General features: G+C 31.3%; 5 protein-coding genes across 5 annotated transcripts; all 5 read left to right on the forward strand.

The window, feature by feature from the left end:
* Positions 1-230: 230 nt before the first annotated feature.
* Positions 231-1,941, forward strand: HELRODRAFT_78899 (hypothetical protein; the record flags this gene model as incomplete). Its single annotated transcript, XM_009018839.1, has 4 exons — positions 231-478; positions 552-670; positions 730-1,680; positions 1,757-1,941. 4 exons carry the CDS (start codon positions 231-233, stop codon positions 1,939-1,941), a joined length of 1,503 nt encoding a protein of 500 aa, XP_009017087.1.
* A 1,662-nt stretch (positions 1,942-3,603) lies between these two features.
* Positions 3,604-5,783, forward strand: HELRODRAFT_172156 (hypothetical protein; the record flags this gene model as incomplete). The annotated part of the gene is made up of 4 exons (XM_009018840.1): positions 3,604-3,798; positions 4,107-4,245; positions 4,375-4,554; positions 5,617-5,783. The coding sequence occupies 4 exons, from the start codon at positions 3,604-3,606 to the stop codon at positions 5,781-5,783; spliced, it is 681 nt and encodes a 226-aa protein (XP_009017088.1).
* A 1,196-nt stretch (positions 5,784-6,979) lies between these two features.
* Positions 6,980-8,447, forward strand: HELRODRAFT_172157 (hypothetical protein; the record flags this gene model as incomplete). The annotated part of the gene is made up of 4 exons (XM_009018841.1): positions 6,980-7,168; positions 7,400-7,538; positions 7,658-7,837; positions 8,278-8,447. The coding sequence occupies 4 exons, from the start codon at positions 6,980-6,982 to the stop codon at positions 8,445-8,447; spliced, it is 678 nt and encodes a 225-aa protein (XP_009017089.1).
* Positions 8,448-10,066: 1,619 nt separating this feature from the next.
* On the forward strand, positions 10,067-11,874 carry HELRODRAFT_172158 (hypothetical protein; the record flags this gene model as incomplete). The annotated part of the gene is made up of 5 exons (XM_009018842.1): positions 10,067-10,189; positions 10,612-10,750; positions 11,046-11,228; positions 11,489-11,602; positions 11,702-11,874. The coding sequence occupies 5 exons, from the start codon at positions 10,067-10,069 to the stop codon at positions 11,872-11,874; spliced, it is 732 nt and encodes a 243-aa protein (XP_009017090.1).
* Positions 11,875-12,938: 1,064 nt separating this feature from the next.
* Positions 12,939-15,755, forward strand: HELRODRAFT_172159 (hypothetical protein; the record flags this gene model as incomplete). Its single annotated transcript, XM_009018843.1, has 5 exons — positions 12,939-13,133; positions 13,326-13,461; positions 13,560-13,742; positions 14,597-14,710; positions 15,658-15,755. The coding sequence occupies 5 exons, from the start codon at positions 12,939-12,941 to the stop codon at positions 15,753-15,755; spliced, it is 726 nt and encodes a 241-aa protein (XP_009017091.1).
* Between the last annotated feature and the right edge of the window lie 3,618 nt (positions 15,756-19,373).

Here is a 19,373-nt window from a genome sequence, read left to right on the forward strand (position 1 = left end):
TTTTTGTTTTAAAAATAAAAAGACTCTGGACTTTAGAATTAGTGTTGAGAAATGTTTGAAAACATGTTTTTATTAAATGAGTACGTGAAATCTAAGACATAACTAAGTTTGAACGATTGTGTATGTAAATGGGTTTAAATTTATCTTTAAACAAAATTTCAAAAACTTTGTAATGTGCAAAAAACTTATTTTGTTGGAAATTATGTTATGAACTATTTGAAAAAATGAATATGACAATTTTGGAAACAATTGCAATTTATGTGGGATCTTTCATTGTATCATGGCTGTGTTATCAAATCTTCTGGGGATGCTACAAAACTCGGAAAGATGATTCGAAAATTAAAAGGCCTCCATGTCTTCCTCATATTCCACTGCTCGGATCGCTGCCTTTTATTTCCGACCCCAAAAGATTACACGTCTACTTTTTAAATAAATCCAAAAAGATTGGAAACATTATTGGCTGCTATATGGGACAAGAGTAAATTTTTATTCAAGGTTTTTGATTAGGGCTAATTGGCTAATTTTATCATAATTAATATTGTAATTAAAAGGTACATGGTTATTTTAAATGGTCGGCAGACAATCGAGAAAGCGTTTGTTGGCAGGGCGTTGGCATTCTCTAGTCGCCCTACATTCTATCTCACCTCTCTCTACAATCCCGGCCAAAAAGGTAAGTTTAAAATCGATATTTTTTTTAATTGAAAAAAATACAATTTCTTGTTTGGTCAGGGCTTGGTGAACATCCGTACAACGAAACGTTCAAAAAGTACCACAAAGCTTGCCTAAATGTTCTCAGAAAGTTTGGATTAGGAGAGGAAATGATGGAATCTAGAGTGAAAACAGAGGTGGAGCATCTAATTCAGAGAATAAAAGTCAGAAAAGGTCAACCGTTCTATCCATCTGTAGACGTTACTGCTACTTTCTTCAACGTGATCAGCAGCATTTTGTACGGCAAACGATGGTCCGTTGATGATCCGGAGTTTCATTACATCACTGAATTGTCAGACATAATTGTGAACAAATTCATTCTGAACATTCTTCCAGTTTTGAGATTTGTTCCATATTTTAAAGGTCAATTTACGGAACTTGTTGAAGCCGTGAAAAAATGGGACCAATTTATAGAGAAAAATATTCATTCAATTTTAAACGGCATCAGAGGGGAAACGTTTAGCAAAAAATTTGAAGAAGAGTTGAAACTTCATTCTAATGATTCAAATGTGAAAACATTGGTTGATAAAGAGCAGCACAAAATGATGATAAAAGACTTGATGATAGCGGGAACAGAAACTTCAGCAAACACGGTTCTCTGGTTTCTCTATTTCATGGCCAATCACCAAGACGTGCAACAGCAGATGAGAGATGAGTTGGATAGAGTCGTCGGTCTCAAGAGATACCCATCACTCGAAGATAAGCCAAAGTTACTCATAACAGAAGCTTGTACATTGGAAGTGATGAGAATTAAAACACTTGCACCATTAGCCATTCCTCATATGACTTTGAGTGATGTTGTCGTTGATGGGGTGCTCATTCCCAAAAATGTCACAGTCCTGGCAAACTTGTACAGTGCCCACATGGATCCTGATGTTTGGGATGAACCAGAAAAGTTCAGAATTGAAAGATTCCTGAATGAGGACCAAACCGAAATTGTCAACAAAAGTCATGTGATTCCTTTTTCCATCGGTGAGTTAACTCATTCCTCAATGAATATGCTATTTGATAAAATGGAAAAAGACAAATATTTGATAAAATATTTCAGGCAAACGTTCCTGTATTGGAGAACCACTGGCCCGCCAGGAATTGTTTCTCGTCGTTTCCACACTCATTCAGCAGTTTCAAATCCTACCACCAGAGGGAGAGGACATGGTTGTTGTCAATGAAATGTATGGATTAACCGTATATCCCAGTCCTTTCAACATCAGATTAGTGGAGAGAATTCACTAAGAATAGAAATGTTGTTAATTTTTGAGTTTTTGACAGATGATAATAGACCGACTTAACTATATTGCTTTAAAATCATGTAAGTAAAATAGAAAATTAAGTCTATAGTAATAAATCATATTTTGATTAGCATGTGTTTTACTTAATATATTAGCTGAAAAATTGGTGTACTAGATGCTGAATTTATATAAATACTTGTGATAGAACGTATTTTTTAAAAACTCTGATTTGGATGAACTATATATGTTAAAAACTATAACTTCAATATTTGAAAATTTGACATTTATGAGTTTCAATAAACCTTGATATTAAAAATAATAAATTTAATTATTATATATTTTTCAGCAACTTTTACTCTCTTTCTTTGTAGAAGCTAATAACAGTCAATAATATTCGTTTCAGTTCCATTCAGTTCAAGTTTGCTTAAATGGATATATTTGTTAAGTACATTACCACTGTGGAGATTTTAATTTGAAACGTTTTAATCCAAATTATCTGAACGTTAAAAAATTCATGAATATTTTTACGTTATATTACAAAAGTGAAATTTAATATTTTCGAGTGGGACTTAAGCAGATATTTAAATTAGCATTGACTTAGTGTTCTACTATCCTGACAATAACATCAGTAATAAATTGCAGCATTTGTCAGGTGCGATCATGAACATGGATATATGATATATATATATATATATTATATATATATATATATATGTGTGTGTGCGATATGAAATTTTTAGTGTTCTGACAACTAATGTCTGAATTTAAACCATCCATTTTTGCGTTCACCTCCCAGTCTAAACAAGTTAGATAGTTAGTTTATTTGAAATAGAACATTTGGAATTTATATTTATTTATTTAATATTTATTTGATTTTTGGTGCAAAGATTTTAATGAAATTTTAATTTAACGGTGTAAAATAAATATTTTGTTGAATAGTTCTAAACGAAATTTAAAATTTTGAAAAATTACGGCTTAGCTCGGTAGGATTAGTTGTTTACAATTTGACAGTTCCAATTATAAAATACTAAGCTGTGAAATATGAAGACGGCACGAGGCAAGTTTTGCTGCTCATTTTGGTGCATGTTTAAAATTTTTATTCCAGTGCGAAGGGGATATCGACTTTTGCAAGGTCAGACCTGCAATTTTCAGCCTTCCAAGAATTGACGTCTCTAAATTTAAACAATTGATTTTTGCAACAGTCACCCAACACTAACAAACAAATGATTGATTTATTGCAATTTTCAAAGTTTATATCGTACAAAGAAGTTAATGAAGACCTGACTCGACGGAATAAAATATTAGAATTCCCATGCAATTTAAATAAATAATTTGTACATAGAGCTATGAAAACAGTTATTTATAAAACTGTAAGTCGCACTAGCTGAGTTCCTTCTTTGAAATGAAATGAACAATGGGCAACGATTAACAAACAAAAAGCATTTTAAAATGAATAGCATCAACAGGTCCGTTTCTTCTACTTTGGAGCGCACTCATTGAAACGAGGAACATTCTGAAAATGAGAGAAAACTGTTGACAATAACTTCAAATGTTGTAGAAGCTTTTCATGCGAATTATGAACAAAATTGAATATTTTAAATTCTGCGGAACTCATAAATTTAAATTGATAAATCCTAAGAAAATACGAGTCGAGTTATATATCATAATGTTATCGTTGATTTTCCTACTCTTGCAATTGGGGATAGTTTGTGGTGGTCAAACTAATGGAAGAATTTATAGCAGGGCATTCAGCTACCTGGTTGTCAGAGGTCAGAGGTCATTTGTTTGTTACGATGACCGCATGGACATCATTACTAAGTTGAAGGCTGCCTCAACATTGGAATGCATTTTAAAGTGTTTGGTATGTATACATTTACGCATAATTTTGATTTATACAGAACAATTTTATTAATTTAAACACTTTTGAGTCTGCTCAAGTTTCTAGTTTTCAATTATTCGTTCAACATACAACTTCGTTTTGACATCCGTGAACCTTTCAAACTCAATGGAACCAAAAAATGTCAACCAATGTTTTCAAATTTTGCTATAAACGAAACCTCTAAACAAAGTCTGTGACGCAAACAAACAAATATGTGAACTTAACATGAGCGTGTAAATAATAAAAATTGAACGAATTTGTTTGAAACCAAACCCATCAATGGATGGCAGATAACAACGAAGCAGAACTTGAGAGGCATCAACTACGTGTCGTCAATGAGATCTTGCTCCTGTGTTGCCAAGTTGAACAACTTCTGGTACAATGTGACCTATAATTTGAATGCTTCATGTCTGGCTTTTGTCTCACATGGTTAAATATTTTAATGAATTTGCTTACTGACTTTTATTAAACTTTGTATCTGTCAAATGAATTTATTGTTATTTCAAATTTTACACATATCTTTAAAATTGTTATATTTTTAGAAATTTCTTTCTACAGATTGTCCAAATTCTTTTGACTACATAATCGAAGTGCACAAATGCTTAATGTTCGTCAATAACTCAATGAATTGGTACACTGCTAGGGAGGTTTGCAACAAGGCATCTGCCCATCTGTTGGATGTCGAAAACCAATATGAAAATTCTGCCGCACTGAAGTATCTTCTATCAGTTGTCCAAAGTACGGCCATTCTTTAGACATTTGTCATATTTTTAAAAAATAAACCTTTATTGAAACATTTTCATTATGTTTTTGCTTAGACCATTCGTTATACGCAAATAATGGTTTTGCCGTGTGGACGTCTGGCATTCAACTGAACAAAACTTCTTCAAGCACCCCTTTTCGTTGGAACAACTATCCTGGTGCATTTTTTCTAAATTAAAATCATTTATTGTAATTTTTTATATTATATTATATATGTATATATATATATATATATATATATATATATATATATATATATGTAGCAAAAATTAGATAAAATTTTAAGATATTTTAGACAGACGAGGTCAATTTAAACTATGTCTATTGTAGACGCTCCGATGAAAATTTGTTTAAGGCAGTGGCGATGCGTTGCCAAACATTTCTTGCGACTCAACTTGGTTTTTTAATTGGTTGAGAACTTTCTTTTGGCGATTTTGAAGAAGCTGCAACAGTTTAAAATAGAAATGTTATATAGAAACTCTGTGAAAGTTAACTTTTTTCCGATTTAGATTATTGACGTTAAAAAAATTTTGATGAACACATGAAAGTGGCGGATCTAAGGATGAACCGGGGGCAGTTGTAAAGTTATTTCTGTTAAAAGTCGTTGTTTTCAACAAAAGTTTAGTATTCATGAAGTGGAAATTGACTTTAAAAGACCAAAAATTATGGTAAGTAAAATTTTGAACACATCAGCATAAAAGTTGGCCCCATGGAGAAAGTTTAAAGTTTTAAAACAATTTGTGAAAATCTCCACCACCCCGATCAACAACTTTTGTAGAAATTACCTTCTCCCGATCGTCAAATATTTAAATTTCTTTAAATATCTTTATTATTTAAAGAAAATCTTAAAATATCTTTATTATTTGTTGTCGCGACTATTTGTTTGTTATTTATAATAAAAATTAATTTCAAATTAATAGATAATAACTTAAATAAATTGAAAAATGTAAATGTTGAGTAAAAAATAAGGTCACAAAATTGATGAAAAAAACCTATATATATATATTAAATAAAATTAGTTAAAATGTTTCTCAACAGGTGTCTTTCAATCATTACGTTTCTTTGGATGGGGTGCTGGAGAGCCAAATGGATTCGTCGGCAAAACGTACTGCATACAATACATAATTATACCAGCAAGAACCTGGGACGATGATTTATGTAGTAAATTGAAATACAGTCTCTGTGAGAGTAATGTCACGCCGTAATGTCCGTGCGTTTCTTCGTGGGATTTTGAAAGAAACGAAATGAAAATAGTAATTTTGAAGTGAGTTTGAATAGAGAAAATCAAAACAAGTCAAACGTTTTAGTCTAACATTTACTCTACTTTTAAAATAAATTTTATGTGGTTTAGATAAAATGTATAAGCTGGGAGGTTTCTATTGGACAAACAAAATATTTCAAAACTTCTACAAATTTTACTAAAGAGTGTGTTGACGATCCAACAAATCTGTCAATTAAATACTTGTAGTAAAACGCTTTCAATTACATATTTGTAGTAAAACACTTTCATGCTTTTAATATTTCTGTCTTAAATGATTGATTAATCTTCAAAACAATATTTGTTATTTGGTGAACGTTAACGATAAATTAATTTTCTTTTTTGATGAATATTCTATTCCAAACATGAAAAAAAATGAGGAAAATTGAGTTTGAGGTTTTGATGAAAATTATTGAAACGGTGCAAAATATGAAATAACTTTCTTAGATGTTCAACTGCTATAGTTGATGATTGGAAAATTTCAGGGTGTCTTGAAATTTTCTATCAAAATAAACTGGATGGAACGATCAGTGAACAAAGATTTTGCTTAGAATTTTACACAACATCCGTGGTCCCTCACTATTTTTGAAATTTTAATGCATTTATTTTTGCTCCCAGAAAAAAAACTTTTCAGAATAATGGTTGACAAATTCATAAAAGAAAAACAGAAAGAATTTTTTTTTACTTCCAATCAAATAGTCCATCAGCGAACAAAACATGTCGTGCCAACAGCGATCATCTATTCTAGTAACTATCCAATTGTTTCAGAAATTTGCAACATAACGGCCTCCTTCATTCAGAGAATCTATAAAATCTTGCTCAGGACGATTAAATGAATGTATAAAATGAAAAACTGCTCAGAATTATTTTGTGATTGTATGGAATAATGATGACGATTTGAGCCAACAATGGAATCACGATACGAACGATTGACGTTTTTCATTCTTCTAAGAATATAATTACTTTTCTTTGTTATATTTTATATTTCTATTTTGTTGTTAGGCTGTTGCATTTTGTGTACAATATAGAACGTTTATATGGGAAAATTATTATTTACTTAAGTAGGCTTGTTCACACTTTCAAATTTTCAAGTTTAAAAAGTTTAAACTTTCAAGTTTAAAAAAGTTAGATGTGAAACGTAAGATGTGGTTTCCATTAATGATGTCATTGTTTGGAGAAATTTGCTGCCAAGCGAAGGAAGGATTGTACAGCAGGGCCCACAGTTATCTTATTGTATCCGGACAGAAAACGCCTGTTTGTTACGACGCGCAGATGATAATGTCAACAAACATTGTCGCGAGATCTTCATCGGAGTGCTTGATCAAATGTTTGGTTCGTAGTTGAGATAATTTTGTTCTACAATTATAAGGCAAAATTTTCCGACAAGTTTGTAACTAGCAATTTGTTAATGGCTTCAAAACTTGATGATTTAATATTTTGAATTTGATTTGGTCAACAATATTTTGTTCTTATTTAGCAACAAATTTTTTCATCATAATGAAGTCGGTTTAAGAGGAATTGAACTAAAAAATGTACAAACTTAAACCTATCAATGCATGGCAGATAACGACGAAGCAGAACTTGAGAGGCATTAACTACATGTCTCCAGTGAGATCTTGCTCCTGTGTTCATAAGTTGAACAACATCTGGTACAATGTGACCGCTGATTTGAATGCTTCATGTCTGGCTTTTGTCTCACATGGTTATGTTATTTGAAAAAACCAACTTTTCAAATTGATCATTTTTTTAGATTGTTAAAATTCTAATTTCATTTTGTTTATTCAAACTTTTATTTGTTCTTCAATAAATTTTATAACTTAGATTGTCCAAAACCGTTTGATTACATAATCGAAGTGCACAAATGTTATTCATTGGTCAACAACTTAATGAATTGGAGCACTGCTGGTAAGGCTTGTAACAACGCGTCTGGGCATCTGTTGGCTGTCGAAGACGAATATGAAAATTTGGCTGCATCGAAGTACCCGCAATCTGTTTCTAAGGGTACGATCTTCTTTTGAAGACTAAGTTTTTTTTTTAAATGTTAACAATGCCTGTTTTTCACTTTCCTACTAAGATCTGTCGTCGTGTCCCAATTTTAAAGGTTCCGCTGTTTGGACGTCTGGCATCCAACTCAACAAACTTTCTTCAAGTACTCCGTTTTTTTGGAACACATTCCCTGGCTAGTGATTGCTTATTTTCAGTGTAGATATTTTTTCAGTTTTTTGTTATTAAATCATCTCGATTGTTATCAAAGTGTGTTGTCACAACTTTTAAATGACTCAAACAGAAACGGTCAATTTAATTAGTATCTGTTTAACTATAATTGATTTGTAATTGATTTGTTACAATCTCTTCTATTCTGTTTATTAGAAAAATCGATACGATGGTTGAAATAGAAACGCAAATACGTATAAATTTGAAAAAAAAACATTTCTCGACAGGCGTCAATATACCCTTAAGTTTTTTTGGGTGGTGTTCGGGGGAACCAAATGGAGTCGCCAATGGCAACAATTACTGCCTGCAATACATAATTTTACCAGAATGTGCCTGGGATGATTACACTTGCACTATGTTGAGATGCAGCCTCTGTGAGATCGATATCACTCTGTAATATTTTCTTGGCTGTAACTTCAACCCCCAAATAATTTTGACAAAACTCATAAAACTTTTTTATTAATTTTGTCTTTATATTACCGTAACTTTTATATTATATCAATTCTGATTGACAGTTTAAGTCAATAAACTTTTTGTTATAGTTTTAAAACTTCTGTCTAAGTTGAGTAACTGTCATTAACAATCTTTGCCAAATGGTGGCCAATTAATTTTAAAATTCTTTTATTAAAATTATTTTAATAATGAAATTAATTTTTTAAGCATTTATCTTTTCGTTCTTCATGTGTCTTTTCTTTAGTCTCTTATATGCGTCTGATTTCTGTCAACCTCTGTCAATCATAATTTAAGTTTTATATTAAAGTATTGTTGTAGCCCGTATTTGTGGTTTATTTCACAAAAATTATTTCAATATCTTCATTAGTCTTATTAATATTTTATAAAAAATAATAAATACATCACCAGATAACTGAAAAAACTTTGTTAAACATCCAAATGTGATATATAATTTATTTTAAATTTATTTTTTCCTATTAACGCTTATGTTGGGCCGGATTTGCAGACATGGAGGTTCCGTGGCATGAAAAAAGTGGAGGCCTATAATTATCCAGTAAAAGCCCTTAACACTCAAAAGCTTTTTAGTTGTTGGAAGCAATATTTTGGAACGTGTTATATAATATACGACGCATGGATCTGGGTATACACTGGGTAGTTGGATATATCGAACAAAGCAGAAAAACGGAAATGGATAGTTGGATATATCGAAGAAAACAAAGAAACGTAAATGAATAGTTGGCTATTACAAAACAAACAGAAAGTTGGATATATCGAACAAAACAGAAAGAAACGGAAACGGATAGTTGGATATATCGAACAATCTAATTGTATCCACTGACAAGAATATTAGGAAACAAATTTAAAAATTTTCCACACAACCAAATGCATTTGATGTAGTCCTGAACAAAGCTCCCGCTAAATAAATCATCACATTGTCCATTAATTTAATCTCCTAAACAAAATTTTGTTCCATTAGCAGAGTATAATTACTGTACGACAAAGTTTATCATGATTTATGAATTCAAAATGCACAGGTAAATAATGTAACAAAAGCGAGATGAACGTTTGCTAAATTTGAGAGCATTCATAATGCTTAATGAAATGTACGTTGTATTCTAGGGGTACATTTCAGCGCAATGGGTAAAACGTACATTTTATTGTAGTAAAATCGCGAAGGCAGAAGCAGAAGCATTTTTAAAATGCTTCGTAGATCCGCTTTTCTATATCTGTTCAATTTGTTTCAAATGATTTATTTGTATCTTAGGCTTGTCATAAACTGTAAATATCATTTCCAACTCTAAATTTGTAATTTGTGGAACAATCTTTCAGAGAGGATTGTTTGAAGAATAAATAAGTAGCACTACCTATGGCGTAGTATATAAGTAATATCCAATCAAATTAATAGCAATTTGACATGCTGTTGAAACGTTTCGCATATATAAATCGATGCGTAGCTATAACGACGAGAAACAACCCTGAAATTTGTTCACTCAGAGTTTCTATAATCATAGACACAGAACTTCATAATTTAAGAAAAATAGTTTAGATTTGAATTTCAAAGTAATGACTAAAGTAATTTGGACGCTTTTTATTCTCGCACTCGCTGAGATAGTGCGGAGTGAAGTGAACAAGAAAGTGTACAGTAGGGCCTTCAGTTACCTGGCTGTTAATGGAAAGAAAAGAGAGGTTTGTTTTGATGAAAAAATAGGAATAGTAGGAAGATTGAAAGCGAGATCAGCGTCCGAATGCATTAACAAATGTTTGGTCAGTTATTTAATTATTTTTAAAACGTTTTACAATTTCATTTTTTTTTGTCAACTTTACATTTTAAATTTTAAAAATAAATTCATTCATGAAAACAAAATTTTAACAAATAAACAAAAATTAACTAAATTTCATTGGAGAGACGTATTAATAGCGATTGTCATCGTCATAAACGGATCGAATAAAATAAAACCAATTATGTCAAACCGCAGCTAGAGAAAAAAATTTATTTATTAAAAATTAGTTCTAAAGATTACAAACGTCTTGAAAAAATTCTTGCATTTAATGGTTATTCTCTATTTGTCACTGTACTCATTTAACAGTAATTTCATCCCACAATACAGTCGATCACAAACGACAACTTGAGAGGTATTAATTACAGACCGCTCTCCAAAAATTGTTCATGTGTTCTCAAGTTAGCTGATTTCTGGTACAGCGTAGCGACAGATTTGTTTGGCGGTTGTATGGCTTTTGTTAACCATGGTGATTTATTTCTACTTGTTTTGGTATTTTAAAATACTTTTGCATAACTTCTTCAAGTGTTTTGTCCAAGTGTTTGCTTGTATTGAATCAGCCAACAGACGCTGACTAACTTGTGCATATTCTATGCGCATAATTTTGAATATATTGTTAATAACAAATAATATTGTAATGATTGATGTTGGATAAATTAATTAATAACACCTCTTTCTTGAAAAAAATTTAAAATTTCATCAAATAATTACTATTTTATTTTTATTCCAATGAAAATTTTTTCTCTAATGAAAATTAACGTCAGGTTGCCCTGAAAAGTTTGACTACATAATAGAGAATCACAAATGTTTCAGCATGCAAGCAGCTGCGAGAACATGGCAGGCCTCAAGAAGTCTATGCAACAACTTTCTCTCATCTCATCCCGTGGTTATTGAGAGCTCCAATGAAAATCTGGCTGTCAGATTCTATTCAATTTCTGTTGTCAAAGGTTTAAATCAGTGATTATTTTAATTATATTTTGTTTGCTGAAACTCATACTCAAATTAAAGTTTAATTTTTGTTAGAGTGGCTAAATTTTTATAAATGTTTCCTTGTTGTTTCGCAAAATTATTAAAAATACAAAAAAAGTTGAATGCATGTATATGAAGTGATACGATGTAATTTTTATAGTTCTACTGTACTATTGGCCCACCCACACACACATAAATACACACACACAAACAGACACACACACACACATTTTTGTAGAATTCACTCAGTGCTCATTAACTGGTTTTCCCAACACGTTTGTCATATGGACTGGTTCTTACATCACGTACGTCAACAACAAGCGAACTTCATTCCTCTGGGCTCCTTACCCAAGTAAAAATTTCAATGTTTTAGATTTTTTAAAATTTTCAAATCAAAATTTCTACAAATTGACATAAAATTTAAAAAAACATATTCAAAAATATAACACAGCCCAATCGAAGCCAGTGACGTTTACCAATTGGATCCCAGGAGAGCCAAATTCCCCAACGGATTACACGGACTATTGTGTATGTTACGGGTTGACTGCTGACTATTTCGGCTGGAATGACAATTATTGCAAACTTAATTTTTGTACTGTCTGTGAGATTGACCTGGATTTGTAGTTAGCTTCTTACAAGAATGTTTCAAAAAGTTGAAGTGTCATTAATTCTGTTATTGAGATTCGTGTTATGTTAGTGCAAACAAGTATTTAATTGCCGTAAAATTTTTAGAATCTTTCTTCAAAAAAAAAACTCAAACGTCACTTTTCAATTGTAAAGTTTTATCATTAGTTCAATGATTACGTAAAATTAATTCCATTCCGCATTTATAAAACGTAAACGAATTTCCATACACATGAAACTTTTTAAGGTAATATTGAAATATTTGACGAGCGGCTGAAGAAATATTTGTACACAAATAACTAGGGAATATCTCAAGAGTATAGAGAAAATCAACTTTTTAACATTTTTTATGAACAAAACATATATATATTCAAATAGAACAGAATAATTTAGTACTTGAAGATTACTGAATGCATCTCAAAAGTTGAAATTAAAGTTGTCCTGCGTGTTTAAAATTTATTTTGTGTTGTAAATGAGGAACTACCAGAAGCTACGTGTCACTATTCAGAATGGGGTAATGTAGTCGCAAGCAAAAGTTATTTCAACGATAAAATTGCTATACAGGCAAGTTTCAACGCGTTTGTGATAGACAGCAACGCAAAATAATCACAAAACCTCAGCTGATTGGGTGCAGTTGCTTGGAAAAAAATGTCTTGACGAACGTTAAACAATGTTTTAAATGATTAATGAACATAAAAAACCATGAATAAAAAAATTTATAATTTGTTTGACTTGTGCTAGAAGCAATTAGTAAATGAAAAACATTGCAAGCTGAAATTGGAAACAATGGAATCAGGATTTATGGAAGCGGAATAAATGGATAAAGGGAAGCGGCAATAACATAATAGCGATTTCGTCGAGTAAAAATTTGTGACAACGGTTTCCTAAAAAGTTTTACATGCTTTTTTCTACCTTTACAAAAAAAACAGTTAATACATGAACGAATGAATATAACAAAATCTTAACGTATAAATCTTGCAGAAGCAATAAATTTCTTGCTTTTCTCTAGAAACTTTGTTTGTTTGTGATTATAAGCACAGTAGCTTAGGGACATGAATGTAATAATGGCCATTCTAGTCTTTTTCCTCCTGTATTTGGAAATAGTTAGTGGTGGTCAAATGAATGAAAGAATCTACAGCAGGGCATATAGCTACCTGGCTGTCAAAGGTCAGAGGTCGTCTGTTTGTTACGATGACCGCATGGACATCATTACTAAGTTGAAGGCCGCTTCTTCATTTGAATGCATTCTGAAGTGTTTGGTATGTCAAGTTAATATTATAATTTCAAATGAAATACAACTTGTCCAAATTGAAATGGACTAATCAATGGAAAACCATATTCAAACAAAAAGGAGAATACTTTATTATGTTTTAATAACGCGTTATATATGCATCACTTTTACGTCGCAAGTAGCGTTAACCATTTTTTCACATCCCATCCATCCTACTCAGATAGCAACGGCCAACAACTTGAGAGGAATAAACTTCGTGAAACCCTATGAACTTTGCTCTTGCATTCCAAAAGTGGCCGACATTTTGTACAACGTTACCGGTTGTCTGACTGGCTGCGAAGCCTTTGTGGAGCATGGTTTCAACATGATTCAAATAATTTTTTTGAAGAATTTGAAACTTTTTATTTAAATATAATTTATAAAAATCTTTAAAACAATCAATTCCAAGTCCCAGGTTGTCCTGGAAGTTTCAACTACGTCATGGAACAGCACAAATGCTTCAGCATTCAAATTACTACAAACCAATGGCTCAGTCAGAGAAGCACGTGCAACAACATGCTGAATTCACACCCAGTCGTCATAGAAAGCTACAACGAGAATTTGGTGGTCCGTCTGTACACTCTGGCAGTTTTGAAAAGTTGGTTTCTTCGAAAATTTAATCTTTTGTTTGCATGATGCGTTTGTTTGCATTATGCGTAGAATAAAAAAACTTCTACCTTTTTTAAACGATCCTACTCTTCTCCTTCTTGTAACTTCGTTAGTCTTATCTAGGATTGATTATTGTAACTCGCTTTACTATGGTCTTCCTGATTCTACACTCTATCCTTTAAGTAAAGCTTTTAACTTAGCTGCTCGTCTGGTTGCTCGTGCCCTTTTCTTTTCTCATATATCTCCTTATCTTGTTCTCTTGCACTGGCTACCTTATCAGATTTGAACCTAAACGCGCCGGTTTACAATCGTCTTTTTGTTTTCATTTTTTCTTAACTCGTGTTAAACACTCTTTTGCTAAATCTGCATTTGCTTTTTCTGGCTTTTTTTGGAACTCTCTACCTCCTTCTCTGACTATTTCTTCATCACTTACGAAGTTCAGAGCGGATCTTAAGACCCATCTGTTTGCAAAATTCATTGAGGAGCGCTGTTAAACATCGCAAAAATAGCGCTTTATAAACTAATTGATTAATTGATTGATAATTAAAAAATCTTATGTAGTTATGAGATGAGATAATTTTTTGATTGAGGAAATTAATCGATCATTAATTTTAAATCTCATAACATTTATCTACCCAGCAAGTAATATGTGAACAGCTTTTAAAAAACCGCTCACAAATCAAAAATGACTAAATTACATCACACAGAAGGAACCAGATTAGTTTTACAATCGCTTGAAACTTTTAAAATATTACAATAAAAAAACTCTATTAAATTTTTTAAATTTTTAATCATTTAAATATTGACACAAATAATTTGAAAAAAAATTTGTAATCGAATCAGGCACAGCACTGTGTCCTCTTCCCGGTAACAGCGGTAAATTGGCACTTTGGATCGGATTGTACAGTACATTCAACAATTCGAAACGTCTACCGTACATGTGGGCTCCTTACCCAAGTTAGATAGTTATTTTCATCTAAGAATTTTATAATTTTTTCAATAAAAAGTTCAGTTAAACTAAAACCAGCTACACTACAATTATTTTCAAGTTGGGTTAAAGTTACCTGTCTATTCTAATTGGCAACCTGGAGAACCCAAGCCGACTACCGACAATCTGGATAATTGCGTTTGTTATGGAATGATCGGTACCTACTTTGGTTGGGATGATATTCACTGTTACTTTAACTTATGCACTATCTGCGAAATAGATCTCAATTTGTAAAACTCCGTGGCGACAAGGAAAGATGTAACCAAAACGTTGAAAAAACGATGTGTTGAAAAGTTGAAGATTTTAAGTAGCATAGATGATGGGATTAATAAACATTTGAGGATAGAAATTGATCGAACATTTGAAAAGATTGTGAATTTGCACTTGAAATTTTGAGAACTTTGGATGTAATCAAATATTTTTAACTTGTGAGGGGCTACCATTTCATATCTTGAAACAGTTAACTTGAGTAAGTTTTTATAGAGTGTTGTCTTTTTATCGTTATAATATTGAAATACCCCGTTGAAAGACATTGATAAAATTGTAGAAACGTGAAGCTCTTTTCAAACAAGTTTAAATCAAAAGTCAATCAACATTTTCAGACACTTGACGGCAATTTCATACAATATATATCAAATCAAATTAATTTTATTCAATCAAACAAAACAAAAATTATGAATAATTCGGAGACCAAAAAAGGAAAATTAATTCTTGCGGACTCGACCACCATTTAGCAATTCTCATATACAGTTGGACCTCCATATAACGAATTTGATGGTTCAAGAGAAAAACTCGTTATATAGAAGTTTCGCTATATAGAATATGTTTTGGAAAAAATTCTATCTTGCCTAAATGGCGTTTATATGCTATATATTTATAAAAAATCAACCTTCTAATCATTTATTTTTTATAACAGAAAGTAATAATAGAACCAGATATGACTCAGTGAAGTTGCCACAAAATGATGTCAAGATATCCAACTGCATGGTTCAGATAACCATAGAATATAGCTAACAAAGAAATTTTTCAATATTACTACTAATTTTAAATGAATTTTGTGACCCGTAAGATAAATTTTGATTTACAAAATTTACAAAGTTCCAGTTTGAAGCTTTAAAGAGCAATGATTTATACTTTCATAGTGCAACCTTACTTCAGAGTCAAATCACAAAGTAAGTGATCAGACGCTGAGACAACACACACACACAGTGCATGCATACATTTCATTACCGAAATCTGTAACTCAATCACACGCCAGACACGAATACACACACACACACATATATATATATATATACACTCCCATGAACAACAGTAAAAATAATTAACAGAAATAAAAATAATAATATAAATAACGTAAAAAATATAGATTATATATATAAATCATTTCTTGTAAAAAGTTGAAATGAGTTATACATTCAGTAATATCTTATTTCGAATTAGTTGCCATAAGTTATATAGAATACTATAAACAAGTAACAAGATAATTACTTATTTTGCCATATTGTAAGGTACAGCGTTATGAAATCTAAATATGTTTAGGAGAATATTTCACGTTTCATTTCAGTTCTACTCTCTTGAATGCGTTATAACTTCTAAGAGTCATGAGCTAGCTTAATGAAATATAAGTAAATTCACTAGCCTCTGAAATTAATCAAACCTTAAAAAATGCGAATTAGTTCGAAATGTCGAATTCAAAATGTAACCAACTAGAGATCTCCACTGAATTTATACTTAGCTCAAGCTCAGATGAGTCACAGTATCTTACTACTATAATACAATTTGTTATATGACAACATTTTTTCATAATAATAATAATAATAACAATTAATAATTTCAAATAATTTGTTTCTGTCATTGTTTTTAGAGAAGTTATAATGAAGAAAATAAATGTACGAAAATATTTGTTTTCAAGTTATTTGACATTGAAACATTTGTCACATTTGACAAAATTCTTAATAGCAAAATCCATTGTTACTGCATTGTACTGCATACTGCACATAGTGCATGACAAATTGTTCGCGTAACGCATTCGTTTCTAAAGACTTGTGCATTAGCGTACGCAAGTACTTCTCACGTATTTGGACCCGGACACCTCAAAACAGAATCTGAACTAGAAAATGATTTCAAATGAATTTTCAAGTTTTTTCAATTTCATTATTTCGAATATTTCATCAAAATCATGAAAACTAATAAACAACAACGTGAACATACAACTTTTGAGCAAACAACTGTGCACCTAAAGAACTTGGACAATTTTCACGAGGTGCAATTGTCAAGTTCAACGTTGTAAGATAGGCGTGACAAGTATAATTCGAATAACATTTAAATAAAAATAGAACGGTTTAAAAAATTTTTTGTTGTGTGTTTCACTTGCCACTATACCATTCAGTAGACTTTCATTTAGATCGCTTAAAATTCATCTAGATAACGTTCGAGAATTGTTGCTGAAAATGATATTCTAACGAATGAAATAAAAATAATCTAGGCGTTTGAATATGTAGACCGGCATTGGTCTTGGTGCTTTTTTCTGGAAAACTTTGTGATTTCAATCATTTTGTTAAACAACCCACCACAAACATAACCATATAATTGGTTGGACGTCTTTTTAGTTGAACCGGGTAACTTATCCAAACATCTAATAACCTAGCTGATCATTTATTTACTTCTCGAAGGAAAGACTTTATGAATAAATTGAACTATTTTTGAGTCATGCTATGAATTAAAGTGAGAATTTGTCTTAAAAATGATTTTTGCAATTTCAAATTTAATTTCGTTCGAGACACATTGCTTTGCAATAAAATCAAAAGATATTCTTGGTTACGAAGTCAGAAACAGAAACACACACACACACTCACACAACACACACTCACACACAACACAAGCAAAATAACTTTCGCCAGGGTATTCCACAAGCACACACTTTACCACTATCTACTCCTAATTAAATTTAAATCTAATTAATTAACAATCCACCAACGATAAATAGATTCCTTTGTAGACTGACAGGGAAAAAATCTTTCAGTTTTTTTTGCGTTGGGAAACAATTTACTTTCATTCAAGTAAAATTGAATGACTATTTGCACTAGCATCAAATTGAAACTTGAAAAATGTTATATTCTGCAAGCCCACAAAATTTTTTTTTTATTAAAAAATGTTCAGTTGATGTTCACTCTATAGAAACATTGGTGAAACTGAAACTATAATGAATCATTGATGGATGGAAAAGAAAGAAAGCCCAGCAGATTTCAGGTAAAATGAAATTAAATTAAAAAAAACTACTAGAAAGAAAACTTAGAAAAACGATAAAAAATTGAAACATCAGTTGTGGTTGTGGCAGCTGTAGAAGTAACAAGTATAACGATCATACAAATTATAAACATCACAATTATTATTATTATTAATTATTATTACTAGTTATATTAGTATTATCATTATCCATGTAGAATTTGTAGAAATGGTAGTATAACTTTTAATCTAAGCAATAAACAATTTTATTAATAGTAAAGTCGTAGTAGTCGGTATAATTAGTAATATCTGGCAAATTAGTAGTTGAAGTAATGGTAGTAGCAGCAACAGCTGTCGTGGCAGTAGTAGTAGTATTAGTAGTAATAGTAGTAACCACAGTAGCAGGAGTAAGAAAAGTAACAACCACAGTGGCCGAAGTAGTAGTAGTAACCACGCTAGCTGCAGTTTCATTAACATTTAATGTCTCTTCTTAATCATCATTGCCTTCTTCAATGAAATCAGGCTTTGTCGTTAAATTCATTGACATTGGCGGCTATGTTCTAGCCATATAACTAGAATTAACATGCATCTCGTCACATCACTGCTACCAAACTATACAAAAATATATGTAAATGTGTACAAATCATACATAAATGAATAGTAGTATTAGTAATAATTTTAGTATGTGTGGTAGTAAGAGAATTAAGAAGGTGGATGTTCTAGTAGCTAGAGATTTAAATTTTAAATTAACATTTAATGTTTGTTTGTGTGTATTGTGTGTGAGTGAGTTGTGTGTGTTTGTGTGTGTTGTGTGTGTGTGTGTGTGTGTCTGTCCTCAGTCGATATTAATCTATAAAACACATACTAAACCTATTATACGTTATTAAATATTTGTTTTATAGTTAAAAATTTCATTGTTGAACTACCGTGTGTGTATTTGTTTATTTGTGTGTGTGTGTGTTATAGACAAAATAATTTCATTAATAAATCATACCAAAAAAAATCAATAAGTTTTATAACAAACCCAATAAAGATCTTTAGTAAGCGCTGTATGCATAAGACTTTCTGAGGAGCGGCTAATAAATACGAAAGAAAAAAGCATTCGAATATGGTGTAGGCATGTTTATTGCTTAATAAATTGGTCTTTCGCAGAAAGAGAATAAGGTATATAAGCAAACACCTCATACATAAACACAATAAAATAGGAAGACAATGATTGTGTATATGCTTATTTACCAGCAGTCTACAAGCTATCCATAAGTTATACATTCAAATTTGCATACGTGTTGTTGGGCGAAAGATATTCAGACAAAATGAGTTTAGACAAAACGATACTATACTGATTATGAAGAAGAATCAAAATTACATACTTATGCACGTCTGTATGGAGTTTTAATATAACTT

Source organism: Helobdella robusta (genome assembly GCF_000326865.2).
Source record: "Helobdella robusta unplaced genomic scaffold HELROscaffold_23, whole genome shotgun sequence".
Lineage (NCBI taxonomy): Eukaryota > Metazoa > Annelida > Clitellata > Rhynchobdellida > Glossiphoniidae > Helobdella > Helobdella robusta.